The sequence below is a fragment of the Emydura macquarii genome, unplaced genomic scaffold (genome assembly GCF_026122565.2).
Source record: "Emydura macquarii macquarii isolate MOO-44397 ecotype Brisbane River unplaced genomic scaffold, CSIRO-AGI_Emac_v2 contig_212, whole genome shotgun sequence".
NCBI classification, from domain to species: domain Eukaryota; kingdom Metazoa; phylum Chordata; order Testudines; family Chelidae; genus Emydura; species Emydura macquarii.
Genome location: NW_027130349.1, coordinates 5,838,844 through 5,852,367, shown reverse-complemented (window position 1 = coordinate 5,852,367; position 13,524 = coordinate 5,838,844). Strand labels below are relative to the sequence as shown.

The 13,524-nt window shown below is 39.4% G+C and overlaps 1 protein-coding gene across 1 annotated transcript in view; it reads left to right on the top strand.

The window, feature by feature from the left end:
- Positions 1–13,524, top strand: part of GREB1L (GREB1 like retinoic acid receptor coactivator) — a 115,755-nt gene that overhangs the window by 98,082 nt on the left and 4,149 nt on the right. The window contains 6 exon segments of the mRNA XM_067546856.1: positions 152–356; positions 1,603–1,768; positions 2,627–2,854; positions 5,678–5,819; positions 6,817–7,017; positions 11,871–12,009. Coding sequence (XP_067402957.1) covers positions 152–356; positions 1,603–1,768; positions 2,627–2,854; positions 5,678–5,819; positions 6,817–7,017; positions 11,871–12,009 — 1,081 coding nt within the window.

Sequence of the window (13,524 nt, the reverse complement as noted above, 5' to 3'; positions counted from 1 at the left end):
GCAACTAACGTGTCACAGGGGCTGCAATAAATAATAATAATACTTGGAATATTCTGTTCTTTCTGTTGGAAAAAAGTCAATCAGGATGAAACGGCTGACATTTAGTCTTTCTAGAGTTTGTAAAAATATTTCCTGTTTGGTCTTTCAGCAGAATTTGAATGCGGTAAAGAGTCCTATCTTCACTCCATCAAGCGGCCGCCATGAGCATGGCCTCTTGAACCTTTACCATGCTATGGAAGGCATCAGTCACCTTCACCTCCTAGTGGTCAAGGAGTATGAAATGCCACTGTACCGTAAATATTGGCCCAACCACATCATGCTTGTCCTGCCGGGCATGTTCAACAATGCTGGAGTTGGTAAGAGGCACTACAGTGTGTTACTTGGAAAGCAGGGTTTCTCTAACTTGTTTTATAGTCTGGACCACACCTGTATAGAGAGCTCAACACCTTCCTCCCCCACTCCCTCCCCGCCCATCATGATCACATAAAACATGTTATAACTACAGCACCAATTGCAGGTGCGTACATGTGATTGCATAGAAAGGGAGATTAGGGAAGTATTTAATATCTTTTAACTCCCTTTAATGTGATAGTTCTTTAACTGTGTTCAAAATTATCTGCTTCTGCTATTTATTTCTTCTCTTCCCCGTCAGTCTTTTCTGTTCCCCTCTCTTCGTTTGCTCCTTGCACTTGCTTCTGTGCTCCTTGGTCCCTTTCTCAACCTCTCTCTTCATGTGATTCCGCGTGGCCTGTTTTGTCCTTTGCCCCTACACATTTCACTGCTGCTCAGTCATCTTCTCTCCATACTCCACAGAACCATCTGTCCAGTTATCTTCTTACAGGGTCATTCTTATCCTGCCAGCAGCTCCTGTTCCACAAGTGATTTGGTTTCCTATTAATCAACAGTTTTTTTAAAAGATCATAGTTTGAGAACCACTGATTTGTAGGCAAACTGCACTCATTTTCCTCAGCACTGCAGCCTGAATGACTAGTCCAGTCACTTTACATCTGATTTTCGAGTTATGAAACTGCAGCTGTAAGTTCGTGAGGGTCAATTATAGTTGAAATTTGGGCCCAGTCCTATTAGAGGTTGAACTCTTCCCACAAGGGATTGAGTTCCCTCAGCTCTCTCGAGGTCAAACCATTACCCTCTCTTGGTTCAAATTACTCTTAAAATGCCACATTTTTCTTGATGCCCATGTGAAGTGATTGTGTAATAAAAATTGAAAAAACAACACTAAATCATCCTCTCTGGATTTTCTAGTGTGTTCTACTTTCTCTGTATTCATCTTTTAAATATTTCCCATCCCAAAGAACATATAATCTTTATTTTTGTCAATTGTGCAATGCCAAACACATTGTTGGTACTATTAAATAATAATTGAAGATGCCCATTTAGCTCCTCCTGGGTGGGCCTGGATTGGCAAATATATTTGAAAATTTACACATGGTAAGATGTGCTTCTCGCCTTGTCCTTCTCAACTTTCAAGGTGCTGTGCTGTATAAAACTGGTGGCTTTCTTTTTTAATATTCTATCTTTTGTATGCAGTAAAGTTCTCATAAGTGTCCTACAGAAGTTGTTCTGTGCCATGTATTCTTCCAGGTGCTGCCCGATTCCTTATTAAGGAACTTTCCTACCACAATCTAGAACTAGAGAGAAACCGCTTGGAAGAACTAGGAGTCAAACGTCAGTGTGTCTGGCCCTTCATTGTTGTCATGGATGATTCTTGTGTCTTATGGAACATTCACAGTGTCCAAGAACAGTCCAGGTAAATTAGCTTCTCACAAACAATGGAACAGTCAGAGATGGGTCCTAGCCGAAGACACAGACCATCCCAAACTTTTGCAATGTTTTGATTTGGATCCACACTTTGCAGCTTGAGCAGGTATGTCTACAGATGCTGCAGTCACACCTCTGATTGCAGTGTAGACATACCCTCATTAAGAATTCAAAGCTGTTACTGTTTTGTGCATGATGTTCCAGATCGCTTCAAAATTAACAACGTATGTAATTTTACAGACATTTTATCTCCAATTATCTCATATCAATTAGTGTTTTCTGTCCATCAGTCAGTATTGTGATTGACTTGATCACATTCTCTGCTACTTTGTAAAACTGCTCAGTTTTTGATGTGTAGTTCACTCAAGCCATTCTACCAATTGAATTGCCAGTGGGAAAGAACATTTTGGTTGGTGTTATCTGCTTGATTATTCTGGGGATTTTTTGTTTCTCAATGAAAATTCTTTATTTTGAGAGCGTTAATTTTCTAGAAGGAATTATGCCACTCTTATTCTTTTTGCCTTCCCCCACGCTGCACACTACATAGGTAAATGCCTTTCCTGAATTGATTCGTAAGGCTACTTCTTTCTGCCTCTCCATATCTCTCACCAATACCCACCACACCTGTAAAGTCTGTATGTTTACGATGACAGGATTGAGGGGCAGAGGTTGGGCTGGTTGGCGTTTACATTAGCTATTTATAATAATGTAAAAATTCCGTGTGCATGAATATATAGTTACGTATTTGTACAGCACCTAGCACAAAAGGTCCTAATCTAAACATTACATAATAATATAATAGTAGCAGAGATCTAAAACATATGTGGTATGTGATTACATTTCATAGCCAGTCCATGGAGCCAGGGAGTACTAGTAAGAATGTATCTTTGAAGAGTGTTCTGCAGCACATTGAAGCCACACCAAAAATTGTTCATTATGCAATACTGGGCATTCAGAAATGGAACAGCAAGTTGAATTCCAGGAGATCAAAACCTCCGTTCTCCAGGTGCCATGTGCATGACTTCATACTTCTCAACATAGACCTGACCCAGAACGTGCAATATGATCTAAACAGGTAGGCAAAATGATTTAACAAATATAATAAAAAGTCTTACTGCCAGCTAAAAGTCATGTTTCATAGCCATAGTAAAAACAGAGAGTGAGGTCATAGCCACAAAATATTACTTTAAAACACCACAGAATGATATGTACAGCATTGTAGGAAGACTGCAGTTTCCAAACACCTAAAATCAGCTGTATGATTGCTTGAGTTACTTCTGAGGTCACATTCCTGTTACATAAAAATGAATGTTCAAAGTTGACAGTTAACCCCTCCCCCTTCTCTGCAGGAAGTGCATATAAAAATAAGCATGTATAGGGGATAAATGGATGTTTTGTGTATGATTTTGACAAAAACTGATTTATGTGATTTCAAAAAGTAAAACCACAAAAAACTAAAAATTTATTGAGTAACATATTGAGTAAAATATATTGAGTAATGTTGCCATCACAAAATATCCATGCACGAAGCTACTACATTGTGAAAGTGATCACCCAGAAAGAGAGTCTGTATTAAAAGAACTCCTGCAATACCATACCCAATATGCACACACATTAAAGAGTGCAGTAGCTTTGCAGCTGTGGGTTACCATGATGTTATCACAACTGCTCGATATTTTTCTTTTAGCCTTTTATCTCCCAGTTCCATGTATAACTTTCATCATGGGACATTTCCTCTAGTACCTCTAGTGGGGATTTTAGCTTTCTAATTCCAAACTCTTCATGGAGTGCTGAGGTGAAAAATGTCCTGCAATGAAACATCCCTAACAAAATACACCACGACAGTTTGTGTGCAACACGACGAGATCCTGTATTTCACAGCTGTATTCAGATTGTTGTAACGGCAAGGGACTGTGCTGTATATTTTAAAAGCCGAATAAATCTTAGGCACAGGGTTATTTGTACAAAAATCAGGAAAGGAACTCTTCTTATGATGATTGGTTATTTCTTTGCCAATCAGTTAGCAACCAGGATTCTCCAGTATTATGAAGCATAGGGGCTAGTGTAGCTCTCAGATTACTGGGTATCCTGATTGGCCAATGAGGTTTGCTTTCATACAGGTTTGCTGTTCCCTTCTAGCAGGGGTGTCCACTCCTTCAAGAAAAACTGTACCAGAAATTGGAATGATTTATAATGAATTAATTTATCCCTGTGTTGGAGGAGAGAAGAGAGTGTTCTTTGGTATGGTAAAAGAGGAGCAGCTGACCAAGGTTGTGAACATTTGCAATCATTCTTCCTGTTCTCCATTCTGATGCACCCTTGCAATCTGTGGATACAGTCTAAATGCAGGGCGTCCCCCTCCCCTCCAGGTGCTGTTTTTGTACCACATAAGGACTCATCAGAGTGGAGACTGGAAGAGTGGAGTCAGAATAGTGAGCACTAGGGCTAGGATGGAGAAGGAGGTGCAAATGGAGTGGGGGAAAGAGATGGTGGGTGAGTGAGGAGGGAGAGAAAAGGCAAGGGTGAGGGAAGAAGCTACAGGAGTTAAAAGAAACAACAGAGAAGACCTAAAATAGATGAGAGAAACAAAAAGAAATCAGAAGAGAAGAGGCAGAAAATCCATCCTGCCAGGGACAGCACCTTTTGTCAGTCACAGGAAGCACTGCTTCCAGAAATGCATCGGCAAGTGGCAGGAATCCATAGGGAAGCGCAGCTCACCTGACTGAAGGTAAGAGATTGGGATAACAATTAAAGTGTTTGAGACAAAAGATGTGAAGGGAGGGAAGGCTGTTGCATTTCTTATAGAGCTAAATTGCTTCCAAATTGGATCTGTTTGTCACTGTTTTCCATGGAAAACCTCAGCCCCCCGGCCTTTATTTCCGACTTTCCATCAGCATTTGGAATTAAAAACCTACAGCAAATTAATTTTCCCTATTGTCTGTCATTTCTCTCCCTCTTTCCCCTCACCCAAAGCTGTTGCAGGGATGGCATCAATTCCAGTCTACAGTTCCCACAAAGAGCTTTGTCACTGGTTCCCATCATGATTTGAAGCAGAATCCAATCCCCTCTGCTAAATAAGACTAGATTTTATGTTTTCCTCCACTTCCAGCAACCCCAGCCTGTGTCCCCCATTGACTCTAAGGTGGCCTGTCCTGGTTTCTACCTCCATCAGCAGTACAAATTCTATATGTGGGTGACCAAATTCTAGCTTGTGGTGTTCTTTGTATGGATGCCAGAGCAACTGACTTTACAGTTTTCTCATCTGTACTGTTTATGCTGCAAGAATTTTATACCATAAATGAGGCCCCTCATCCCAGTGGCAGGGATCAATTTGTAGTAGAATGTCTTATTTATTAATTTCAGTATAGTCTCTTAGTCTGATTAGTACCTGTACTGCGATGTGCATAAAGCAGCCAGACACAAAAGCAATTCACCTGGATAGTACGTCCTGTAGAAGGGACCCATTCTGAAATGGAGACAGATCAATGCTATGGGTGAACAATATCTGGCCAAAAGTAAAAATGTGTTCGAAGTCAGTAAATTGGGGGGAGGGCAAAGGGAGGACGAGGAAGGCTATCCAAATTACATACTTTAAAAAATAAGACTTTTCTCCTTATTAGTCTACAAGGGCCTATTAGCAAGTTGAATTTTAAGTGCTCTGTAGAGGGTTTATGTAAGAGTCATATTGTTTTTTCTAGCAAAGTAATTGGTCAAATAGTCCAAGAGGTGGTGCACAGAGTGTATTTAACAGTATATGGAATACATCACAAACGATTCATACAAAGAATACAATTTATAATTTATTTCAAGCAATAAACAGGGATTTGATACACTACAGACAGCAGATTACCCTTTGCAGACACGCAATCAGTTTAGTGAACATGTGTTTAATATCTAGGTACTTCTGTGAAGATGTAGATTTTAACCTGAGAACAAACAGCAGTGGCCTGCTGATCTGCCGCTTTAATAACTTCAGTCTCATGAAGAAACACATTCAGGTTGGAGGGCAAAGGGACTTTGCCATTAAGCCAAAAATCATGGTGAGTTTTGCATGTTTGAGAAAGAGAGCTATGTGCAGGAGGCAAAATTGATACTTTGTCGTCATTTCCATGAGGGTCAAAACTTGGATGTTTACTTAGCATGTCAGTTCTTTGGGACAGGGAAAGTCTGTTTATTCTGTGCTTGTATAGCATCTAGCATAATGGTTCTCAACCTATCTGCCATTATGGGCCGCATATGCAGCTCTCTGGGTTATGTGGGCCGCATCTACACAATATATACACTACCTGTATGGCCCGGAGGATGTCACATGGGCCACAGCTATGGGCTGATTGGGCCGCAGGTTGAGAACCACTGGTTTAGTACAATGTCTGGACATGTTAGATACTATCTCAATGCAAGTAGTAATAAATATTAATAATTTTCAATCACGAGTTGTAATCGTGGGAGTGTTTTTGTTATCACTGTCATGATATCACAACTCCTTCATTATAGTGGAGCCACCAAGAACAAACTGGGATTTGAAAGTTGATTAAATCATTTATAATCACTTCATGGATTTCTTTGGCCGAGTAATGGCTTGAATTAGGAACTCTCAATCCTACATTCTAATCAGATCTGGATAAGCTTTTCCAAACTCAAGTTTATGCCAAACTAAATTCATGTGGAGTAGATAATATTAATTTAGTTCCAGTCTCTGGTTGTTTGTGGTTTGTTGTTGTTTGCTGTTGTTGACAATAAGAAACATTTTACAGGGGTTTTGAAATTTCAAAGTAATAGTGTTGCTTCTGAATTTAAATTATTTGTATTTTTATATTCTGTCCTTATGTATTGAGATATTTACAGATGTATTTAACAATCAAAGAACAAATAAATCAAAGTTTCTGCTACTTCCATGTGACATCACTGAACTGTTTTTTCAGTGTAATTAGCAAGTGGGAATTACAGTAACATAGCAACAAGAAGGTAAACTGCACATTCAGCGGAGATGCAACCTACCGAGTGTTGGTTAAAGAGGTTCCATTGTTTTCATTGTAGGTATCAGAGAGCATGGCCCCAATAATGCCTCTTCAGTATGTCTGTGCCCCGGACAGTGAACACACACTGTTGGCAGCCCCAGCTCAGTTCCTTCTGGAGAAATTCCTTCAGCATGCAACATACAAACTCTTCCCAAAGGCCATCCATAACTTCAAGAACCCAGTACTGGCAGTTGACTGCTACCTGAACATTGGACCCGAGGTACAAAATATTTTCAGGGGGAAATGGGATTGAGAGCAAATACAAACTGTTACATTTCTTTCTTTTAATTTTGTAAAAAAAAATTATTATTATTTTTTTTTTGGTGTGATGACTCTTTGGAATCATTGGGGTGGGTATTGAGCCTTGAAGGACTTTGATCTAAAATTGTGAGTCTCTATTACTCCAGCTAAAGGGCTAATTCTATTGCCTTGGAAGCAGTAGCAGCAAACCTCTTATCTCGCCTGGATACTGGGAGCGTGGGGTTGAAAGATCCATCCTGTGCTAATAGAGTCATATATTCCAAGGCCGGAAGGAACCATTGTGATCATCTAGGGTGACCTCTTGCATAACACAGGCCAGAGAACTTCCCCAAAATAATTCCTAAATTAGATCTTTTTTTTTTTTTTTTTTTTAAAAAAAGGCCAACCTTGATTTAAAACTTGTCAATGATGGAGAATCCACCACAGAGCTTGGTAAATTGTTCCAGTGGTTGGTTACTCTCATTATTAAAAATGTACGCCTTATTTACAGTCTGAATTTGTTTAGCTTCAGCTTCCAGCCATTGGACCATGTTGTACCTTTCTCTGCTAGATTAAAGAGTCCATTATTAAATATTTGTTCCCATTGTAGATACTTACAGACTGTAATCAAGACACCCCTTAACCATCTCTTTGTTGAGCTAAATAGATTGAGCTCCTTCAGTCTATTTCTATAAGGCAGGATTTCTAATCCTTTAATCATTCTTGTGCCTCTTCTCTGAACCATCTCCAATTTATCAACATCCTTCTTGAATTGTGGGCACCAGAACTAGACACAGTACTGCAGAAGCAGTAGCACCTCTGCAAAATACGGAGGTGAAATAACCTCTCTTCTCCTACTTGAGATTGCCATGTTTATGCATCCAAGAATTGCATTAGCCCTTTTGACCAGGGCATCACACTGAGAATTCATGTACAGCTGATTATCTACCATGACCCCCAAATCTTTTTCAGAGTCACTGCTTCCATGGGTGGTGGGTATAATAAGCCAGGGGAGGCTAAACCTGGTGCAGCTGCCACCGGACACCTGGGCCATAGTGGGCCCGTGTCTTCCCCTCTTTGCTGGGAGTGGGGTCCCATTGGAAGTTTTTGCTGATTTATTATGCACCATCCAGGTTCCCAGGCAGCTGAGGAGGTGGTATCTGCTACTCAGCTTCCCAGGTCCCTTGGACTCTCCAGGGAGATCACTGATGAACCCGGGAAACTGAATATCAGATCCCACCTCCTCAGCCACCCAGGTACCTGCATGGCACCTAATAAATAAGCGTGGCTCAGGGGAGGGTCAGAGACCATGAGTGGTGGGGATGGGGGTGTGTGGAGGAGGGGGTGAGGAGGGACATGGTGAGCGGGGGACAGTGAGCAGGGAGGAGGGCACAGGCAGCAAGCAGGGAGGGGGTGAGGCCTGAGGTGGGGCTGCAGGCAGAAGAGGCGGGATGGAGAGCTAGCCTCCCCAAGGGGAATCTTCACCTACCGCCCATGACTGCTTCCCAGGATAGAGTCCCCTGCCCATCCTACGTTCCTTGTTCCTAGATGTATACATTTACATTTAACCATATTAAAACACACATTGTTTGCTTGCTGACCAAACAATCCCGATAGTTTTGTATCAGTGACCAGTTCTCTTCATTGTTTACCACTCCCCCAATTTTTGTGTCAGCTGTTAACTTTATCAGTGATGATTTTATGTGGTCTTCCAGGTCATTGATAAAAGTGTAAATAGTTTAGGGCCAAAAACTAATCCCTGCAAGACCCCATTAGAAGCACATCTGTTCAGTGACGATCCCCTGTTTACACTTATATTTGAGACCTACAGTTAGCCAGTTTCTAATCCATTCAATGAGTGCCATATGAATTTTATATCATTCTAAATTTTTATCAAAATGTAATGTAGTACCAAGTCAAATGCCTTACAGAAGTCTAAGTATGTTACATTAACACTATTACCTTTAACAACCAACTTGTAATCTCATTTAAAAAAATGAAGTTAGTTTAACGGGATTTATTTTCTATAAACCCATTTTGACTGGCATTAATTGGATTACTCTCCTTTAATTCTTTATTAATCTAGTCCCATATCAGGCATTCTGTTGTCTTGGCTTGGATTGATGTCAGACTGACAGGCCTATAATTATCAGGGTCATCCCATTTACTCTCTTTACATATTGGCACATTCTTTCTTCTAGTCTTCTGGAACTTCTCTCGTGTTCTTGAAAATGAGCACGAACACTCCAGCAAGCTCCTCAGCTAACTTTTTTAAAACTCTTGGGTACAAGTTATCCGGACTTCTTGATTTAACAATGTTTAACTTCAGTTGTTAAACTAAATTGCTGTTTAACATCCTCCTGAGATACTAGTGAAATGGAAAGTATGCTATCATATCATATGACTACATCATCTCTTCTTTTCCAAAAGACCAGTAGAAGTATTTATTGACCACTTCTGCCTTTTCTGCATTATTATTGATAATTCTACCATTTCCATTTAGTAATGGACCAATACCATTGTTAAGATTCTTTGTTTCTGATTTACCTAAAAAAATCTTATTGGCCTTAATTCTGCTGGCCATAGATTTCTCCTTGTGTCTCTTTACTTCCCTTATCAATTTTTTTTAGTTTCTAGCTTCTGATTTATATTCATTACTATCAACTTTTCCTTTCTTCCATTTATTTTATATATATTTTTATATTTTACAGTGGCCTTCACTTCACTACTGCATTCCCCACAATCCATCTGCCCAGCTCCTGCTTGTCCCCACTCCCTCCTTCCCTGCCTCCACACAGACATTAGAAGAAAACTTTGGGCAGCCACACACGTGTGAGGATGATGCAGGAACAGATCTGTTTTTTAAACACTATGGTCTTCTTTCTCAGTTGTGGGATTGTGGCTTTTTGGGCATCTAATAAAGTGTTCTTAAACAATTCCTAATTATCATTCACATTTGTATGAATAAATTCTTCCTTCCAGTTGATTTGGCTCACAGTTATGTTCAACTTTGTGAAACTGGCGCTTTCAAAGTACCAAATATATTTAAATCACTGGTTTGGACTTTATTCTGTTTGCACGTTATAAATGTGATCAAGTCATGATCACTTGTAGTCCTAAGATGCCATTAATTTTTCATTCTGTGATCAGTTCCTCTTTATCCCTCAAGATGAGGCCTGATATAGAATTTCAGTTTTGGGTGCAACATTTTTTGAGTTAAGAGATTCTCATCTATAATGTTTAGAAATTTCCAGGATGTTTTAGTATAGGCTGTATAAGACCTCCATCATATGTCACACAAATTGAAGTCCCATGATCACACAGGCTTTTTCCTTACACGTTATAGATAGGTGCGTAAGGAGGCGGTCATTGTGTTCTCTCTTGTGATTTGGTGATCTGAAGCAGACAGCAACTAATACCCCATCTTATGCTTTATCTGTTAGAAGAACATGATCTTGAATACTTATAGATCAAAATCCTGAGTTATCACTGACTCGGAAACAGGTAGTATCATTTTTGACAGGGTGCCACTGTGTATTCTCTTTGGCCCACTTGATGCTTCCTAAATGGATTAGAACCATTGATTTTAGCATTCCAATCATAAGAATCATCCCACCAGGTTTCAGTAATACCAGCTAGATCAAATTTATGCTAATAAATTAGCAATTCCAGTTCCTTTCATTTGATAGTCTAAACACCAACGCTAGGAGCCTGCGTAACAAAGACTTTCTTCTCTTCATGTCCTTTGGTTTCTTGATTGATTTTTGTTCTCAATATCTGGATTTTGTGCTAAGTGCTCTTTTTACCCTCCCTTTTTGTTATTTAGGTTAAGATAGCCATCCTCAATCTTTTTGTAATCTATCAAAAATAATAATGTAAGAATTTGTCTGCAGTGAAAGCCCTTGTTCTTGGGAGCATTCAGTTTGCCATTTAGCTATTTGTACAGACGCTGCTATGTCCTTTTTAAGACATTCATCCCCCAAATCTCTTCACTACTTTTTGTCATCTGTGTCTGATTCACATTTGCTGCAACCATGTTCTTGCTTGGCCAGTTTCTGATACAACACTACAGCACTAGCTTGATTGCTCAGTCCAGCAAAACACACTGTAATTATTCTCCTTTTTAATGTACCCCTCCCTACACCACTTTTGTATTATCCTTCTTAATAGGATCTGCCATGGCATTGGAACACATGAAATGATACTACAATCGTGTGATTATTACACAAGTACAGACCACAGAGGTTTAGATCAAGTCAGCTAGGTAATGGAGAAGCATGGGGTTAAATTAGACTATAGCGGGCCCTTTCAGGGGGATGAATCTATTTACTAGTGTTCAGATAAGTTTTAATTTCTCCTCAGCTGCAGGCATCACTTTTCTTCTGGAAATCCTCCCATCAGAAGACCTGGGATTGAATGCCAGTGCCAGTCTGTGCACCATTTTATTTGCTTTTTAACTAACATGGAAAAATCCCATTATCATGTAAAGCTCTTTTAGTAGAGGGAAGGGATTCAAAGGAGAGGAGTAACAGCAGAAATTTTCTGGCTAGGATCTTGAAAAAGTAACAAATGAGCTAATGTGTTTAGGACTTTCTGTGATTGTCATTAGAATGTTATCAGGAAGATTACCTAACAGAACCCCCAAATGTGCAAACTGTATCCAAGATTGTGGGGGTTTGGGTTTTTTGTTTTTTTTTAAATTCATGTCAACCCACTCTGGCTTCTTGTAGTTATTTTATGTTCAACCTCTGTATAATGCTTTATTTTATTTCATTAACCTCAGAATGCTTTATTTTAAAAAACAACCAATTCTGTTTTGCTTTTTGGTTTCAGGTGGCTATCTGCTATGTCAGCTCCCGCCCACACTCCATCAATGTCAACTGTGAGGGAGTGTTTTTCAGTGGACTCCTATTGTACCTCTGTGACTCTTTTGTAGGTGCAGACCTTCTTAAGAAGTTCAAATTCCTGAAAGGTAATGATTTTTCCACCAGATATCTCTGTTGCTTTCAGTACAAAGTAATGGCTCACAAGAAAAATGAAATATAGAAGAAGAAAAGAATCCATAAATTTCTCCATCTTTATAATCGATGCTGGTGTTGCATTCTGTCTGATCTTATTTTTGATTTGTATAGAGCTACCACAACCATAATAACCAGGCTATATAAGGGAAGAAAAGCCTTGATAAATAGCATTAACAACAGTGGCATCAAATGGAAATAGGTATAGTATATGTGGAATTCAGTCAATGAAGCATGCAGCTGAGTACTTCACTAACATATGACTTGGAAATATAATTCAGAACATAGACATTGCCATAATGGATAGGACAAGTAGTTCATCCATTCCAAACTATTATGCTGCATTTGGTGGTAGTAAATATTCAATGCTTTGGAGAAGGTGCAAGAAATCCTACAGTGAACAATAATAGAGTAACCTGCTCATTGGGGAAGTTTCTTCTTACTTCTGTTAGTGGTTGTCTTATGCCCTAAACAAGGGTTTATATGACTAATTTTGTGTAAAAGGAAAAAAAAACTCAATGCAACTGTGGATGATGATGTCCATATAAATGTCTCATCCTTCTAAGCGGTTGCCCTCAGAGACATATTGCATCAATGAGTTCTGAGGGCTAAATAGACGTGTAGAAAAGCATTTCCTTTCATCAGTTTTTAACATGTTGCCTTTCTGTTTCATTGAATGTCTACTTGTCTTGCATTACGAGGTAGGATTGACTAGGAGGATTTGCCCCTCACCCCCTATAAAATTCATTATTACAAGTACCTATTTCACATAATTGTATTCATTTCTAAACAGTCACACTCTTTTTAGTCTCTCCTCATTTGGATGTCTTTCCATGCCTTTACACATTTTCATTGCCTATTCGCTGCATTACTTCTATTTCTACTATATTCCTGTGAGATAGGGAGACCTGAACTGAACCACAGTATTTCCAGGTGAGGTGTACCATCAATTCATATATTATGATATTTTCAGTGACCAGTGTGCCCCTAGATTTGAATACAAAAGGTATACTTAACATGCAGATTTCCCTTCTCAGAGTATTATTTCCTATCGTGCTCTTTATACATCCTGATCCTTTTGGGTTGTATTTTTAAATGGTGATCTTTATTGAGCTGTCCACAGTGACCTGCAGGTCTTTTTTTCCTGAGTGGTTACAGTTGAACTCAGAACCCAGTAATGTGTATAAGTAGGTTAAATTTGCTTTTGTCAACATTGAATTTCATCTGTCATCATGCTGCCTATTCACCTAGCTTTGTTTAGCCTCCTTGCAAGTTCCTCACGGGTTTCTCTACTGTTGATTCACCTCGATAATTTTGCATCATCTGCACATTTTGCCACCTCACTGTTCATCACTTTTTTCTGACTTTTCTTGAAGGATGTCAGTCATGTAGTGTGTTCATTTTTGTTAAGGCTCAATAGCATCTAACGTGTCATAGGCATGACAAGAAATAATATCAAACAGCACCAG